At 31.7% G+C, this 18634-nt stretch overlaps 2 protein-coding genes across 2 annotated transcripts; one reads left to right on the top strand and one right to left on the bottom strand.

Annotated features, from left to right (window-relative positions):
* The first annotated feature begins 10102 nt into the window (after positions 1-10102).
* LOC106311967 (bidirectional sugar transporter SWEET11) lies at positions 10103-12573 on the top strand. The gene is made up of 6 exons (XM_013749327.1): positions 10103-10281; positions 10406-10442; positions 10584-10794; positions 10877-11038; positions 11137-11256; positions 12005-12573. The coding sequence occupies exons 1-6, from the start codon at positions 10230-10232 to the stop codon at positions 12290-12292; spliced, it is 870 nt and encodes a 289-aa protein (XP_013604781.1). The 5' UTR covers positions 10103-10229; the 3' UTR covers positions 12293-12573.
* A 1694-nt stretch (positions 12574-14267) lies between these two features.
* LOC106311966 (omega-hydroxypalmitate O-feruloyl transferase-like) lies at positions 14268-16520 on the bottom strand. The gene is made up of 2 exons (XM_013749326.1): positions 15884-16520; positions 14268-15202 (listed from the first exon to the last, which is right to left on the bottom strand). Exons 1-2 carry the CDS (start codon positions 16313-16315, stop codon positions 14336-14338), a joined length of 1299 nt encoding a protein of 432 aa, XP_013604780.1. The 5' UTR covers positions 16316-16520; the 3' UTR covers positions 14268-14335.
* Between the last annotated feature and the right edge of the window lie 2114 nt (positions 16521-18634).

Genomic DNA, 18634 nt, shown 5'->3' with positions numbered 1-18634 from the left:
CATTTTTTGGCCTAAAAAATAATTTTCCCTAATTAATTTATATGTGGTAAAGGAGGAAAAAAGTTCATTAACATTTTGTCAAGTTCAATTAATTTGAGTTTATCATATAGTTAAATTTAAAACCATTCAACAATGAATAATTTAATTCTAACTTTCTACATAATACTTTATTTATTTTTCAATTACGATGTAAATCTTTCATTTCATATATTAATATCACTTCACACTTAGCATAAATAATTGACAATTCTCTCAAATAACTATTTTAAAGTTTTTGTCACCAAAATAGTCTTCAAAAAAAGAAAGTGACCAGTCTTTTTATTTTAAAATTTTTAATTTTTATTTTTTAAAATTCGAAACTCTACCCTCAAAATCCAAAAACTTAACTCTAAAGCATAAGTCTAGATTAGTTAACCGTAGGGTATAAGTGTATATTTAACTTTTAATAAAAAAAATTTAGTCATTTTCTTAAAGCTATTTTTATGAAAATAAACAAAAAACGCTATCCTATCAAAATTTTCATAAATAATTATGGAAATAACATCTACAAGATGATGATCTAACACCAAATAACTGTTGTATTAAGTTAAATTCGAGTTTGTGATGAGGTTTTAACCCAAAACCGATAGCAATAGTTTATTATTTTATTTTATTTTCAATTTACAATATGAGAATTTTAACTCATTAAGATTTTCCTCACGGTCAAAGATCTACATCTAAAGTGTTGGCAATAAATAACATCCACGAGGTAACCTAATATCAAGTGATTCTAATACAGTAATATCATGTTCAGTTTAGTTTACCATAAGATTTTAACTCAAATCAATTGACAATAGATAGATGTATTTTGAACCATTAGTTTATTAGCTATTTATATGTAGAACTTTCATTCATTCAGCTTCCAATTTAAAGTAACATAGTAAAATAATTGGATATTAAACAAACAAAATGTCTGTCATTTTGACTGGGTAGTCATATTTCGAAATCCTAGATATGAAATCAATTAAATATTTTTATACGACCTTATATATAAGGTTAGAGGCGGCATGAAAAGAAGAAAGTCGAGATAAATAAATTTTTTAAAAAATAAAAAATAAATGTACGATTTACTAAGTGGCAAATAAATCCGGCCAATCATATCATATCGTCGTCTCCAATATCTTTTAATCTTTTTCTTTTTATAAGATCCCAAGATAAAGCCGACGTGATCGATATCTTCATGTGTATTTATTGACCTTTTCATTTTCGTTATCTTGGACACAAATTTGCACGAAATGAACGTACACGAACCTCACGAAAAGTTTGGAGTAAACAATCAATCATGGCATGGTCATAATAAGTTTAATGGAATTTCACTGCTTCTTGCGAGTCGCGAGTCTTTCCATTATATGATGTTGTGATAAGAATTGCATGATTTACGTTGGGTCAATGTCTACTTTTCTATTCCATTTACACGAGGCCAAGTGTTCGACTCCTTCTGTATATGTAGTAACTCGAAAGTAATATATCAAAACAATATACTGCAGGATTTGTTAAAAGAAACTGATATCCCATCCGAAAAAATTAAACTAAAATCAAGAATCGGTTTTAGAAACCGAAAATATCGATTCAGATTTGAAACGCCAAATACTTTTACCTATTAATTTTATAAACACAGACAACATCGGGACAAGTTATGCTTATATTTGACTCCAAACAAACTTAATAGAGACTCCAAAAAAAAAAGTTATGCTTATCCGAAAAAATTAAACTAAAATCGAGAATCGGATGCGGATGGTTGCGGCTTTAAACATTATTAAGAGTGCGCTTACGAGATACTTATGAATGTTTAACTACTAAACGCAGTAGTGATTAAATAATAAATTAACAATATTTACATTTTATATAATTATAAAAATATTTAAACTCATATTATTATATTAAATATAAAAATTATATTTATAAAATTATACTATTAAATTTTTAAAAGATTATAGAAAATTTTATTGTTTAAAGTTGTTTAATATAAATTAAATATAATATATATAAATGTATATATTAGTATTTCTATTATTTTAAAATCAAAATTTTAACTGAATATTTTAATTTTATATTTTTATAGTTTAAAAAATAATTATTTTACCTTCCGCAACCGTCTTTTAAACAATTTAGAGGTGCAGAGCGGTTTGTAACGATTTAAATCGTTTTCTATGATTGTTGCAAAACACCGACAACCGGTAACAACCACAAAAGCTATGTTTTCGAGTGATATCGGAGAAACCAGTCATATCTATCTTCATGCGATGCAAGTTGGTTGATAAAACAAAAAAAAAAGTATTATTAGAAGATATCTACCAAAGAGGAAAACAATATGGAGACAGTGATTTTGGATGGAGAGGCTAAGAGCAACTACGTATAATAGAAGAGCCAAACTTTATTTTTACAAAATAAAGAGCCACACTTTATTGTTGTGCCTCCGATCTCTTCTTCTTTTCCTTTTATCTTAATTTATACTTCCTCTATGTTCCTAAAAGTAAGATTTTTTAGATTTTTTACTTGTTTCATAAAGATAGATTTTCTATATTATTAAGGTACTTTTTTATACTTTTGAGAAACATTAATTGAGAATATTTGAATTGATTAAATTTCATTGGTGGAAAGTTATTACAAAGTGTATACGTATAATAAAGTAAAAAATAAATTAAATTATAAACATTTGTTAATAAGTTCTTAATAAGCATGCATACTTTAGAAAATCTTACTTTCGTGAACGGAGAGAGTATTGTTTTCTTTGGTTGATACTCCTCTGTTTCATAATAAGTGTCATTCTAACATTTTTTTTCTTGTTACATAAAAAAATTGTCACTTTACAATTTTAATGCAAATTATACTTACTTTCAGCTGAAAATTAATTGCAAACTGCATTGATTTTATAAATAATTTTATTTATCTTAAATACTATTGGTCAGAGAGGTGTAATTAATAATAACTTACATATATTTCAACAACTTTCTTAATCGGTGTGAAAAATGTCATTGTGACACTTATTTAGAAACGGAGATAGTATATTTTCCATTAGATTTTTTTTTTTTTTTTATGAGAAAGGGCTTTTGCCATTCGAATTCTTCTGTATCTGTTAGAGGAAAAGTGATAAAAGGACATGATATCGTAGAAAACCTTTAAAAAATCAACTATTATAACGAGCTGGAAATATCTTGTGTGAAAAATTCCTTTTGTATCTTTTATATCAATTTTCTTCTGTTAGAATTTACGAAATGTCTAATTTAAGTTAAAATTGAATGTAATAACAATTGAAAATATTTTAGATTTTAAAAAATATATTAGCTTTCAATAAATATTATAATTTAATATAATAAATCTACAAAACTATTATAGCTTTTTAATTTTATGGTACTTCTAAAATGCTCAAATATTTTAAATTATTAATTTTAGAATCATCCATACTATTTTATGTAATTTATTTTATTTCAAGAAATTTGTTAAAGATATATTTGTAAACTAGTCTTTACAAATATATCTTCAATAAATTTCTTGAAATCAAATTTGTAAAGTAGTACTTATAAGTTTTTTTTTAAATACAATTATATATTAAATCTTTCAAAAATTGAAACGTAAGAAAACAGTACAAACGCCGGTAAAAATTAAGAGAAACAACCTGGCTAGGTTACAATACGAAAGCATCTTAAGATCTAACAACATCAACTTATTCTGACTAGTAGATTAGAGCAAAGAGGTTTAAAGGTGATGGGAAGAAGACAGGGAAGCTACGTTTCCGCCTCCGATTGAACTCTAAATCCCACGACCGGAGTAACTTGAGGCCAAGGAGTCCAATACCAGCACAAGAGTCACCACCAGTCGCCGTCAGAGATGTCACCCACAGAGGTGTTCTGCAACAGCCGGTCCTAGAAAATATGTGGCTAGAAGCAAAAATTAAAAATGTGGCCTATTTTCTTGGAGGGAATCGAACACTCGAGGCTTTACCCTTGTAACCAACACCCAAACCACTAGTGCTAATAAGAACTTTCTGTCCAAATAAGGCCGATATTTTTTATAATCTGTGGCCGCCGGAAGCAGTAGCTTCATCAGCTTCCTTATAGGGCCGGCTCTGGCTACCACGCGTCAACTTCTAATCAAAAGTGTCAATTCCTTAACCCTAGCCGCCACAATCTGTAGCAGATCCACTGCCTCGCAAGTCCGAGACATGGCGTACTTCTCCACCCTTATGGCGGGGAAGAAGAAGATCCCAGACCGGAGAGAAAATGAAGGTCAGGAACCGCCATCCCAATAGAAGATCCTCCGACACCGAGATCATCTCTTCCATTGGAGAAGAAACTCCAGCCCTGATAACTGACAGCGCGGTTTTCAGCGATTCCTCGTCGTCCTCTAATAAGGAGCGGATGCCATACTCTCCAAGAGTTACCAGAGCGGCGGAGTTCACGAAGGGTTGCACACCAACCCAACCAGTTTGGACAGGGGAGAGAAATATACCTCCAGGGGACACCGGATTGAGATTATTCCGTCTTGATGTGCATTGTCCGAGAGGATGAAGACTCGACGAGCAACGACGGGGATGCCAGAGACCGTTTTGTCTCCATCCTTGGGCATCTCCAACCCCACTCTATTTTCCCCTATAAAAAAGAGTTTAAAGTAAAAGTGCTCAAATGGTACTTTATTTTCTACTCTATAATAATGTAAATCTATTTTTACTATATGTATAGAGTAATTTTTTAATTTTTTGTTCATCACCCTATTTTTCACTCTAAAATAGAGTACCATTGGAGCAACATCCAACTCTATTATAGAGTTACTTTATTTTAGAAGAAAAAATATAGTATACCATTGGAGATCGTCTAAATGGCGATTAAGATTTTGGAAAAAAAATTGGGTGAGCGTGTGGGGTGTAAGCTCGAAGGCTTTTTTTCTGTAATGTACTTATAAGTTTTTACCAAAAAAACTAGTCATTAATTAGTTAGTGCTAAGAGTAAACAACAAAAAATTAATGCTACGTATGATATTGAAATGTTAAGCTAAGAGCAAACTACACTATTAGAAAATTTCAATATAGCCATGGTATGTATAGTCACGGAAAAATCGTTCCTACGTGTGATACTTTTGAAATGTTAAACTAAGAAAAAATATTGCTACGTATTTCGTGGCTATATCGAGGTTATGTATGAAACACACGAAAATGCATCATTTTGAAAAAAAAAGAAAAGAAATACATAATTGGAAAATTTTGAAATAAAATTTATATTTTTATTTTATGAACTTGCTCAAAAACAAATAACACTATCTTATAACATATTTCCTTTTTATTCATATTCTTCCCAAAACTGGGCATCTTTTGACTATTTTCTATTTTTTTTCTTCTGAAACTAACTATTTTCTATTTGTTGTAATGGAGTTTTCTTTTTACCATCGGTATTTTCGTGTAATTTTTGTTGTAATATAGACGTGGCTGGGAAAATCTGAAAGATATTATTAGATGAGGACTAGTCCACTTCTACATCTAACCAATGTAGTATCTATCATCACAAATATTAAAATTCTAAATATCGCCCTGAATTAATTTTTTTTTAAAAAATATATCGCCCTGAATTATCTTTGATTATAAAAGGAGCTTAAAGGAAATGTGGTGTATGACCTTTGTTTAAAGCAAAGGCTCAAGTTGTATGAACTTTCCAAGTGGTGCTTAGATGGTGGAGGAGGTTGGAATTTGGAAACGTAACCAATTATGGGACTACTATTTTTTTTACATCATTTTTACATATAAAAATTCATATATCCATATATATATATATATATATGAATATATATATGTGATATACTCAAATTCAATTTTAAGTTACTATTTCAAATAAAATGTTCACTATATCATTTAAAACCGAATCCAAAAAAAACTTTATATTTCAAGACTTTAAAATGTACTTGAATTTCAGATTAATAAGGTCGAAAAAAAAACATTAAATAACAAGAAACTAAGATGAGGTTGTAAACGATTGGAAAAAACGATCAATCTAGGGAAATCAAAGAAATGATTCAAGACTGCAATCAATAGGTGCCAAAGGTTTTTAATACTTGATTATAGAAGTTGAATTTCAATAGTAAGTTACCCAGCTCCCTCTGCAAAAAACTATCTGGTGCCTAATTTTATTAGAAACCAACTCTTGTTGCAAATTCAATGATTCAGACAAACATTAGATAAGATTCGAATATGTTCAACTAATGTCCTAGACCAACTCTTATTGCAAATAAGTATCTAGTCTAACAAAATTAAGTTTAGATAACTGATTATACTCTTGTGTCATAATTACCCTATGCTTCTAAATTCTAGTTAATTACTCTAGAAACTAGTACTAATACACAATCATGGTATAGAATTCTATGACTAGCCCGCACAATCTATCAACATCAATTTGACATTACGCCCTAGAAATCTCTAAATTTAACAAGTGATTTACTCAGATATAATCAAACAAGAATAAGATATATTCTGAATAGATTTCATAAAGAGAATTTCCAAAAAAAATTCTAAAGGAGTGTGCTTTTCTTTTTTTACAAAACTAAAACAAAGCTTAATTAGTAGTCAAGAATGGCTTAGCATCATTACAAATATGGTAAAATACGTCTAGGGACTTGTACAAATATAAGAAATTTTGGGATAAAGTTACAATTCTAGAAACTTGAATTAAGTCTTCAGTTTGCTTCTTTGGAAGGGGTGTCGTTTGACACCCATGTGGTATCGCTCGACACTACACAAGAAGATCACTATTCAGTAAAACGCACATAATTTTTGATCAAGCTCATGAATCGAATTCAAATCGGAAGCATTGGAGAACTAACTCAATTATATATTTGTATCAAAATATGAGCTTTATCCATATTTGGAAAATCTATTATCCATTTTTAAAATTCTAACATATGTAGAGTTCGGCATTTCAAATTGCTTGAAAATCTCTAAAGTTGCTAAAAACGTACGTAAATCTGCGAAGATACTAAGAAACATATAGTCCATCCGTTTCAATTTAGTTGTCGTTGTAGAGTAAAATTTTCGTTTCAAAAAAATGTCATTTTTAATTTTAATGCAAAATTTATTGATTTTATATTATAATATATTTTTTATTGGTTAAAATGTAATTCGGTGTATTGGTAATGCTATTTTTATTTAGTAAATACATAAAATTAAATGTTTTCTTAATTTCTATGTCCAAGTATAAATGACATCTAAAATGAAACGGAAATAGTGATAAACTCTAAATAAGATTTATACAATGGTCAAAACCCATAAAAACATTCTTGTAGTACACGCGATACTAGTATTACAAATCAAATGTGGATACGTCTACTGGGCAAAAAAACGAAAACGTTAGTACGTATAATTGCCACTGAGTCTGTGACTAAAGCTCGCCACTTGTAACGCTAACAGAGCTTCCAATGCGCGTGTGACGTCCATACGCCTCGAGAGGCCTGAAAACGATTTTACTTTCATTTTTGTTTTTTTTTTGAGAAAACTTTTATTTTTGTTTCCCGACAAAATATTTGATTAGCCGTATGAGAATAGGAAAATAAATAATTAAAAGGGGATTTTTAAATGCTATAATTATTTGTTCTAATTACAAAAAGATTGTGATTCAAGTTCCAAATACTCAAAAGATACATAAAGCTATTCATGTTACTACGGTAAATTTGTACGCACGATACAAGACTTTGAAATGGTGCCGAGCGCTAAACTGCTACTTGTGAAGTATATATCTTCTTCATGTCGAATTAGAAACTCTAATTTTGGCAATACAGAGTCCACAAATATTCAATCATTTACCAAATTTTAAGTCAATTGCTCGGAGTTGATTTTTTTTGTTTTTTTTAATAATCCAGGTAATCCGGACATCCCGGAGGGAACCCAATTAGCGCCTTAGTACACCTCCGCCGAAGGCATCCTGGAGGACCGCCTTTTTCACCCCATTTTAATTGACGGTGGCCAGCGGGATTCGAACCCGGATCCGTATTGGGGCCAAAGCTCCCTCAAGACCACTGGGCCGTCCTCGCTTGGTTTCTCGGAGTTGATTTTATTATACAGTCTTCTACACAATGTTTTAAAAACCAAACTGAACTAGTCTCTGGTGAGCAAACCATGTTAAGCCATACACTATGAATATATCTGGGTTGAGATAGATAGATATATGGGTCGAATAAAATTGAATTTATTTATAATCCATAAATTAAGTTTTATTAATTATTTTTCTTCTTAAATGATTTTGAACTATTATAATAAGTTTCTAAAAAATAATAAACTGCTATATAGCATTTTTAATATTTTTATTTTATTTATTTTTAATATTTATATTTCACAACTGTAGACATTTCATGTTTAGGCATGAATTTTATATTTGTTTTATTTGATATTATTTAAATTTTATTTCATAATCATTTCTATGGAAAATTTTAATAATTAAACTCAACTAAATTTGATAAAATTGACTAGATAATAAATAATAAATTGTATTTATTCTATGTTTAAATTCAATAAAATTAGGTAGAACCCAGTCGTACTATATTAAACTATAAGTAAAAAAATTGAATTTGGTTTTCGACCCGATTTTTAAAAGCATTATTTCTACAAAATGAGCTGGCTTCAGATTTTCAAGGTTTCTTGTTTATTGGAGATAGGTTTTTTTAGTTTTTCCCCTATTTCTCAACTTTTAAATTATATATGTTTCATACTCTCTCTGTTTCATATTAAATGTCACTTTAGGTTTGTGCACACAGATTACGAAACAATTAATTTTGCATATTTTTTATATAAAAACATCATTATCTATACATCTAACCATATTTCAACTAATAGAAAAATAAAGTGGAAAATAAAGTTAATAAATTATGTATTGAAATGCTAAAACGACACTTATTTTGCAACAAATTTTTTTTTTCAAAGATACTTGTTATGAAACGGAGGGAGTATAATTCAGTGAGTAATGCTAGATTTAGAAATTGCTTTGTTTCATTTATGTAAATTTTTTCCCTCTGATTTGGGCTTTCAATTCGGATGTTTAATTTAAATTTTACTTGAAAAAATAGTAAACACTGAATGATTTTTCCTTTCTTAATTAAAGGAAAAATGTTATTTATTTCATTGGTACGGACAAACGAATAATAGTATAATACTGTTATTGAAACGGCTACTTATTATTTGTTATATAAAGAAACATGAATATCAGGATTGAAAAGAGCTAAAAGTGAAAACGGCATGATATTTTGACATACAATGTCACGGAAATTTTGTTTGGTAACGTAGGTTTAATTTTTATAAATTTCAGTGTACCCTTTAAGAAGATAGCTAAAGCAATTTTCATATTTTCGTAATAATTTAATGATCGAGATTACACTAGTGGTGGAGTGGAGACTTTATAACTTTGTAAATATATTATATATTTATATATATTGCCTGAATTGTTATTGTTTTTTAAGGTTATTGTTTTTGTAAAGTATCTAATCGTTAATTTTGATTGTTTGTAATTACTATTTGGTGGTTTTAATTAGTAACACTACGAAATCACGTAAGCGTAAGAGTAAGCAAAACGTATATAGAATAACACTAAATGAATCATTAACCAAAAAATAAAACCGCATAATCACCATATGGTATAAAAATATTATTAAAGAAACAAGAGAATTGGTCAAAACCTCATAATCGTAATTATCATTCTAGGGTTTTCCAATCAGAATTATGTTGTGTATATATGGATGCATAGGAAGAATCTAGACATAATCCTTTCAAAGAACGTGCCTAAACTGAGATTGACAAGCATTAGTATTGTAACTAATTAGTACTATTTATTTCTTAAGCCAAAATCCAAAGCATTTAGTTTGGTAAGTGATTTGTTTTTGTACGTCAACATGTATACAATTTGGTAATGGATTAGCGTGTGAATTATTGTTATATGTCTATAGTATTCTTTTTTTCGTAGTGCAACTACAATGACACTAATGCTTCTAAAGATACTTTCTTCAAAATATTATTGTTCACACAAACATTTCACTTTTCTATCTCTCCCACACAAATCCCATTCCTCTCTTTCGCCCTAACCCTCTATATATACGTGAAGTCCTGGAAATGCTATGTTCGTGCCATCAGCTTTTACATTACGAGAAACACTTACAAATCTAAGTGAGAGCTCTCTCCTTCTTCCTCCTAAAAACCCTAACCAGTTTATTTAAACCTAAAGAAAACCATGTCTCTCTTCGACACTCACAACACATGGGCCTTTGTCTTTGGTTTGATGGGTATGATACTAACACTTCTGTTCATTTCGTGTATATATTGTTCATCAACATGTTCTTTTTTTTTAAATCTAACTATAAAGATTATCGATTTTTAATACCATTTATGTTCTTTTATATTATCCAGGGAATGTCATCTCCTTCTCCGTGTTCCTCTCTCCTGTGTAAGCTCTTTTCACATCTTACCTCAACGTATATTGATAAGCAAGACATAATACTAATTTTCACGTGTTACTACTACATATGTCTACGTATAACGATATTCTCCACTTTAATAATATTGAGATTAAATGAAATGGATGCAGGCCAACGTTCTATAGGGTTTGGAAGAAGAAGACAACAGAAGGGTTTCAGTCTCTTCCTTACGTTGTGGCGCTCTTCAGTGCAACACTTTGGCTTTACTACGCAACACAGAAGAAAGATGTCTTCCTCCTCGTCACCATCAACTCCTTTGGATGCTTCATAGAAACCATCTACATCTCTATCTTCCTTGCCTACGCCCCCAAGAAAGCCAGGGTACCTCAGTTCATATAAGAATATGCGTATACAAGATCAAACGAATTAGCTAACTAAAACACTTGTTAATTAATGGATGCAGATGCTGACAGTGAAGCTGCTACTTCTTATGAACTTTGGAGGATTCTGCCTGATTCTCCTTCTATGCCAATTCTTGGCAAAAGGAACCACACGTGCCAAGATCATCGGAGGAATTTGTGTTGGATTCTCTGTTTGTGTTTTCGCTGCTCCCCTAAGCATAATAGTAAGCAATTCGAAAGAGCTAATCAAGTGTATATGAAAAGAAGCGACTAATTAATATTTAGTTTCAAAAATTAACATATTTTATTACTTGAAACACAGAGGACGGTAATAAAGACAAGGAGTGTGGAGTACATGCCCTTTAGCTTATCCTTAACCCTTACAATCAGTGCTGTCGTGTGGCTCCTTTATGGTCTTGCTCTCAAGGACATCTATGTTGCTGTAAGCCAATTCTTCTCTATTTATGCATTTATATATTAATTTGTACATATTAAATGTATACATGTTTGCATAGATATCTATGTATGTACCATCTAGACACACGTAGAAACACACATACTCAGTTTAGATAATTACTGACCACCGTATTCCCCATAGCAGATCACATATGCTGAAATGAAAACAGTCAATAAAACCTTTTTTTGGCTATGAGAAAATGAATATATATGTTTTAACAATATTATATCATGACTTCACGTATCATAATCATAGTGTATATTACATGAAAGTGGATGCTTTTGTTTCTAATGAACCTGAGACTTTGAGGTTCTAATCATAGATTCATAGATAAAAAGAGATACGGTTCGCCAAAGATAAACAATTATAGAAAGCAAAACCCTTTGTTTGACATTGTCCTTTACGATTAAAAACTACAAAACATATTATAGACTCGCTTTATATTCGAAAGAAACATTAAAGAATTTCGCTTTTGCAAAAGAAATTTTAAATAAATTAGAATTCTTTTATCTTCATTTTTTTTGTAAAACGATTCTTTTATCTTCATTCTTCATTGCTACATAGAAATTATATTTTGTACGTAACTTCTATCGGTGCCGCACAAGTTAGCCATAAACTTTACTTTTGTCATAACTTTGTTTTTAGGTACTTTATTCATAAGTTATAAAGTGGAAAAGTGAGTGTATTAAATAATTATAATGTTATTGCCACTAAACAAATTTTTTTTTTGCAGTTCCCTAATGTGATTGGTTTTGCCCTCGGTGCACTTCAAATGATACTCTACGTGGTTTACAAATACTGTAAAACGCCGCCGCATTTGGGAGAGAAAGAAGTGGAAGCTGCTAAGTTACCGGAGGTGACCCTCGATATGCTGAAGCTAGGCACAGTGTCATCCCCTGAGACAATCACAGCCGTTCGTCAAGCGAACAAGTGTACCTGCGGAAATGATCGGAGGGCTGAAATTGAAGATGGACAAAATGCTAAAAACGGCAAGCAGTCCTCTTCCGCAACAGCTACATGAACAATCTCGTTGACGACTATGCAATGTTGACTTTACCCCCAACTTGATATACCAACCACCACGTGTTCCCGTTATGCTGTCGTATTTTTCTGAGTTAATCAAGTGTGCGAAGTAGAGGATTAATTTCCCGGGATAAATATATGCATTTTCGAATGTTATATATATTTTTCTGGAATTAAATTATCCACTTCTTTTTAAAACTTTTATGTAATTACCTATTGGGGATATGTATATTTCCTATTTTCAGGTTTAACTAAAACTATCAAAATTATCTGCTGGCTGATTGTTTCAAGTAATATTGTCATATATCGTTATCTTGTGGTATTATTTTTTCTAGCCTCAATACTAACAAATGATATAAGTGCTAGATGATTGCTCCCACAAGTACATTTACTCAACATTGTACAATATCAAAGGAAGAAAACGAGATCCAAGCGTCTCAGCTTTCAAATCCTAATATGTTGTTACTCACAAAAGAATAATTTAGTCCGGATGCAAGGCTTCGTGGACTTAGCGTTTGTACCTAAAAAAACTTTTGAGATCCTCGCAGTTATTAAAAAAAAGAGTAATTTAGCTCAAACTAACAAATTTGATAATATTTTCCATTCAATGGTCTTTGTTATATATACCAATGATCATCTACACCTCTACACTCAGTAGTCAGCTAATTCAGCAAAGTCCTCATTTCTTATAGCTTCACTATGGCCTTCCTTTGCTCTCAACTTCTTCTATCTCCAGATCATATTCTCTTCAAAGAAAAAATATATCAAACTTTGGAGAATCATTTTTTCGAGTAACAAACACTGTCCTTGGATATTTTTTTACACTATACAATGTACTCAAACAGAGATCCACTAGGTAAGCCAATATCATTCAAAGCATTCTCCCTCACAATCCGTTGATCCACACTTCTCTATGTAGTGCGAGTTTCGGAGATTTATATAGTTTGTAAGAGCTTCTCCATTATGCTTCCATTACGCTCTAATCCCCATTTCACAGAAACTATATAGTGCAGTAGGCTCATAAAAAAGAACAAACAAATAGCGAAGGAAAACGAAGCATATATCCTCATATTCACACAAAGATAACCAAATCCATATGTCCTGAAAACCATTAAAAACACGAAAGTGGGGGCATAAAGAACATATTTAAAGAGAAAAGCAGTGAGTTTTAATGAGATCCATCTCCATGGGCCATCCACGCATCATTTAGCTTGTTTGCTATATTCCTTTAGTCCTTTCTAGCTGATACATTACCATCTTACTCTATGGACTTGCAGATTACAAGCAATCCATACAGAAACAAAAACAAGAGTGTATATATCACTGACCGAACCTATGTCATGATAGTCATGGTTTGGTTTATTAAAACCAAAAAACTAATTTTGGTTTAGTCTCTGTAAACCAGAAACCTCTGCCTATACTAGAGGCTCCTGTGTAAACATTCTCTGATGATGTATAGCAAAATTCTTTTGGGTTGGATCTAATCCGGAAACTGAAACCTCAAGTCGAATTTTTTATCTCTCTAACTTTGTATTGAATATAATTTTCCCAACTCAAAATAAATCGAGGAAAATTTGGGATTAATCAAACCAATCCGATCCAGACTAAACAAAAATAATCAATTTGAAAGAGAAACCATACATTAATATGGTCTAAACATATTTATGGTCTTTAACCAAACCTAGCTGAGCCGAAATATAAAAAAATACTTAAATAAATAAAAGCATATTTTATTTTATGGAAATAAAGTTTAAACCAAACCATCCATATATTTTTGATTTTAACGTTAGAATGAATATTTATAAATCTAAAAATTTAAAAACTTATCCAAAATGATCTGAAAGTTGGATTGAAAAAACAATACCATCTATATTAGTCATTACAATTGATTTCTTATATTGACCAATCATTTTCTGAAATTACATAAAATTTAAATTGATATAAAGAACATGTATAAATAATAAATAGGCATCATGATTGTAGATAATTAATTCATATGATAAATCATAAGTTGGCTGTGAAAGTTATCATATAAATCTTTTCAAATCTTCATAAGCTCTTCAAACACTTTCATAGCAGAGGCAGGAAGTCCAAGGAACACATTGATACTCTTCATATCTTCGAGACCAGGTAAAAACAGGATCACTTCTCTCCCTGGTAAACCAACCGGTCCAGAGAAAACGGGTTCTCCCCATCCAAAATCCAGTTTATGTAGTGACAATCTTGACCACGACGTAATCAGAAGTGTTCCTGTCATACTCGGCCTGTTCCGGTTAACCTCCAAGTAATCAATAGCCGATCTCATGAAACTGTCGGTAACCAAATCAACCACACTCTTAACTAGACCAACCGAACGAGAAAGAGGGTTCCCAACCAATTCTCCTGATGACGTCACCAAACCTGTTAACACTATCCCGTTCCCGCAATATCCTTTTGGGAGAGGAGGGATGAATCTAGACCGTCCATCAGCCGCGAAAAGAAGTTTAACTCGTTGGTCCTGTTTAAATCGTAGCGCTTCGCACCGTGATTTCCAAAGAAATCCGGTTAAAGCTTGAAATGTTGTAACCTTATTGTTACTATTACTATCTTCCTCATTTGTCATAGTCTTGAGCTTCTCTAGTTTTTGCGGTTCGAAGAGAAATGATTTGTAGACGAGTTTCTCTTCGTCGTAGAGTCTTCCAGTGCAAGAAATGTCTTCGATTTCGTCAAACTCGTTGTGTGGGAACTCGATTTTTGGTGGCTTTCTTGGTTGGAGAATGGTACGGTCCAAGAAAGGTTGCAGAGATAAAGGGAGGCCCTTTGCCGTCTCGCACCACGAGTTCAAGAATTCTGCAGCCGCCACTCCATCGAACATGTTGTGGCTCATGCCTAGTCCTAGGATGAAACCACCACATTTGAAGTTTGTCACCTGAGTAATGAAACGGAACAGAAAAAATATGTTAACATGTTTTTATTTCATCAAACATTTTAGAATCAATAATAAACAAAACAAATTAGGGTGGGAACGAAACAAAACAACCTACTTATTTATTCTCATCTTTGCTTAGTTAATTATTACCCCTGATTCGCACTTTCTGGTCCTAGCTTAATTATTAATGGGTAGTAATTAACGTTCAAACAGCTGATCATTTGTTACTATTTAAGATATTTTAACAAAAGAAACATAGCTAGATGCATGTATATATGTTGTCACTTGTCAAAAAGGGTGTAATTTAACAATTTTGATAGCTGGTTTTCATACTGTTACACTATGTTATCTAATAAATTGAATTCTCGAAAGCGACATATATATTCAAATCGCATTATTATACACTTTGGACAAAACCATTAAATACCATATGGCAAACTTATTCCTAACAATAAATATGAACATTGATTGATACTATAAAATGGCTAAAAAAAAAAATGATCGTCAATATTAAATACGATGATAGCTAGCTACTCTGAGTCTGATGGGTGCTTATAGTTAAACATGTCCTTGTCAGTGTAAATACGATGGTGGATGCCTCGAACCAACAACATCGTCTAACAAAACTCACAACGTATGGAGCAATAATTAATCAAGAGATCAGATCGATCGAAACCTTACCTGAACTACCACCGGTGGAATCTCAAGAATATTCCGGGCACCAGGAATGTCATAAACAAGTTCCTCGAGCATCTCCATTCTATTCTCAGAGATCGCCTCTTTGATCATCTCTATCCCACAATTAGTCTCAGCTTCCACCAACACTGCTCCTTCTCCGGTGCAATTCACGGCGATCTTCCCTTCAGGGCTGATGGTCAGCCGTCCGGCCACAGGGTAATAATGAACAATAACCTCAGAGAGAGATTTCTTGATCACATTGTAGGAATCTTGGTTAGTTTTTGACTTTGATTTGAAGTAATAAAACGTTTTGACCGTGACGGCGATGTTTTGATCGAGATTCGAGAGGTAGTAAAGACCTTTTGGAGTTTCAGACTTTGGAGTAACGAGTACAGGGTTTTTTCTTGTCACAACGAACTCGAATGAGCCGGCCATTTCAAGGGGTTTCGATTAATAAACGTTTAGTTAGAAGTTTTTGAATCCAATGCAGTGAGGAATGGAGAAAGATCAAGATATATGTATATATAGGGTACTTATTAAGGGGGTTTAAGTAGAGTTTAGGGTTCAGGTATCTCGTTTCGCAAGTGAAGATTGTAGATAACGAGTAAAACAGAAAGGCTTGACAAGGACCATGAAAGCTTTGGCGACTTAAATACATTTTGTAGACTTTGGACGATTGATTGGATTTATTTGAGTCTAATCGGTTAGTTGATCGATAGGAGTGATTTATAACAATAGGGTCATACTTGACGTAACGGGTCTATTATTATATAAAAAGTCAACGTTGGATCTTTCCTTAATAATAATGAGGAGTTTTTATTAGGTTCAGAATAACTTGTTAGTAAATGATACAATCCTCTGATTACAAAATCGGAGACTCGAAGTATCAAAGTATAATTTTTTTTTTCTTTTTCTTTTTTTTGTATCAAAGTATAATTGAAGTATATGCAGCTTAGTGTGTGAAATTATCACTCAAGATTTGTAAATCGCATCAAAGTATATGCAGCTTAGTGTGTGAAATTATCACTCAAGATTTGTAAATCGCATCAAAGTATATGCAGCTTAGTGTGTGAAATTATCACTCAAGATTTGTAAATCGCATCACGTAATTCACTGGTATAATAATAGCCAGATGTAGGCTATGGATGTTAAAAGCGGGACAAGTGTAACGCATGGCGGGAAGAAAGATAGGTCACCATTTACTGCCATTTTTTTAATAAATAAAATAATCATAAATTGTAAAAGAAGAAGGTGCGGGACAAATTTTATTGTAAACCACAGTTGAATCTGAAAAGAAAAAAAAATAAAAATACTTTCAAAATTATATTTAAAAACTATATTAAATCACATATGTAATCACTGCTATTCATTTTGTCCATACAATATACCTAAATTGAAGTTAAAATGTATACTATTTAATTAACAAAATTAAAATATTAACTATATTTTTCAAAAATAAAATAAAATTAACTATACTAGTACTTAATTAGTAATTTAGTATAAATTTAAATACCTAAATGGCTAAACCTAACTGTAGCGGTTCTCATTTAAACTATCTTATTTAACGATCTTGTTGTTTTGCATCTCTGTATTGATTGAAAAATATTCTAGTAATTTAGTAATTCAATTTTTTAGGTATTTTGACTTATAAATAATATTTTTAAATTATTTGATAATTTTTTTGAAAAAATTAATTAATATTTATAAATATAGAAACTATATTATGTAAATTCAGGTACCTATTCGGTTCTCGGTTTAGTTCCGGTTTGATTTTCGGATTAATTCCGGTTCGGATTTCAGATTTATAAAATATTTTTAAAAACATTTATATTTTAAAAATTATATTACTACTACTGACTCTTTTTTTTTTGACATCCTACTACTGACTTTTTAGTTTGTAAAGTATAAATATATTATATGTATCCCGTAGTTACACTATTCATTATATATGTCACTATTCAGATTTTGTTTTGAACCGCTTATTTTATATGGAATTTCAGTTGTTCTGCAATATGTATTTCTACTATATAAACCACAGATAGACCGTACGGTAATATCTAATCCGCTTGTCCTGCACTGCTCAATCATTGGTTACCATTCGGAGTAGAAACACTTCATTTTAAATCGGAACCGAAAGATGCAAAAATTAGTATCAGATTTCTTTATTTTAAATCAGAACCGGAGGATGCAAATATTATAGAAAGTTTGCCTTTGAGTCTGAACTATATAACAGACAGAGATGGTTGTCACTTCACCAAAATGGAAAATATACAGTTAAATTTGGTTATCATGTGGGGAGAGTGTACCCATATATAGAGAATACACTACAAGAAAACACCGGGATTCCGACGACAAATATCGTCGGTATGTCCTCAGAATAACGGTATTCCGAGGACATACCGACGAGAATGGTCGTCGGAAATTTCTCGTCGGAAAGTAAAATTTCCTCGGAATTTTGGGAATACCGAGAATTAAAGATTCTGAGGACATTCCGAACAAACATTTCCTAGGACTGTTCCTCGGCATCTCCTCGGATATTTCCGATGGAACAGTCCTCGGAAACATTCCGAGAGAAAAGAGGTATCAGAATATTCCGATGAACCTCGGCCGTCGGAATATTCCGAGAAACCATTGCCGTCGGAATATTCCGAGGAAGTGTATCCGTCGGGATATTCGAAGAGATATGTCCCTCGGAAAATTCCGAGGAAGTTGTCGTCGGAATATCCCGAGGGATACACTTCCTCGGAATATTCC

Source organism: Brassica oleracea, chromosome C8 (assembly GCF_000695525.1).
Source record: "Brassica oleracea var. oleracea cultivar TO1000 chromosome C8, BOL, whole genome shotgun sequence".
In the NCBI taxonomy this organism is placed as follows: domain Eukaryota; kingdom Viridiplantae; phylum Streptophyta; class Magnoliopsida; order Brassicales; family Brassicaceae; genus Brassica; species Brassica oleracea.
Note: the sequence above shows the minus strand (reverse complement) of the source record. Positions and strands in the feature narration are given on the sequence as shown.

What these genes read in the sequence shown, in the direction of transcription:
- LOC106311966 (XM_013749326.1), bottom strand. Translation starts at nt 16,315, where the DNA reads ATGGCCGGCTCATTCGAGTTCGTTGTGACAAGAAAAAACCCTGTACTC. An exon ending in TTCCACCGGTGGTAGTTCAG is followed by an intron (nt 15,203 to 15,883) that starts GTAAGGTTTCGA and finishes TTCATTACTCAG; the next exon opens with GTGACAAACTTCAAATGTGG.
- LOC106311967 (XM_013749327.1), top strand. Translation starts at nt 10,230, where the DNA reads ATGTCTCTCTTCGACACTCACAACACATGGGCCTTTGTCTTTGGTTTG. An exon ending in TCCGTGTTCCTCTCTCCTGT is followed by an intron (nt 10,443 to 10,583) that starts GTAAGCTCTTTT and finishes AAATGGATGCAG; the next exon opens with GCCAACGTTCTATAGGGTTT. An exon ending in TCAAGGACATCTATGTTGCT is followed by an intron (nt 11,257 to 12,004) that starts GTAAGCCAATTC and finishes TTTTTTTTGCAG; the next exon opens with TTCCCTAATGTGATTGGTTT.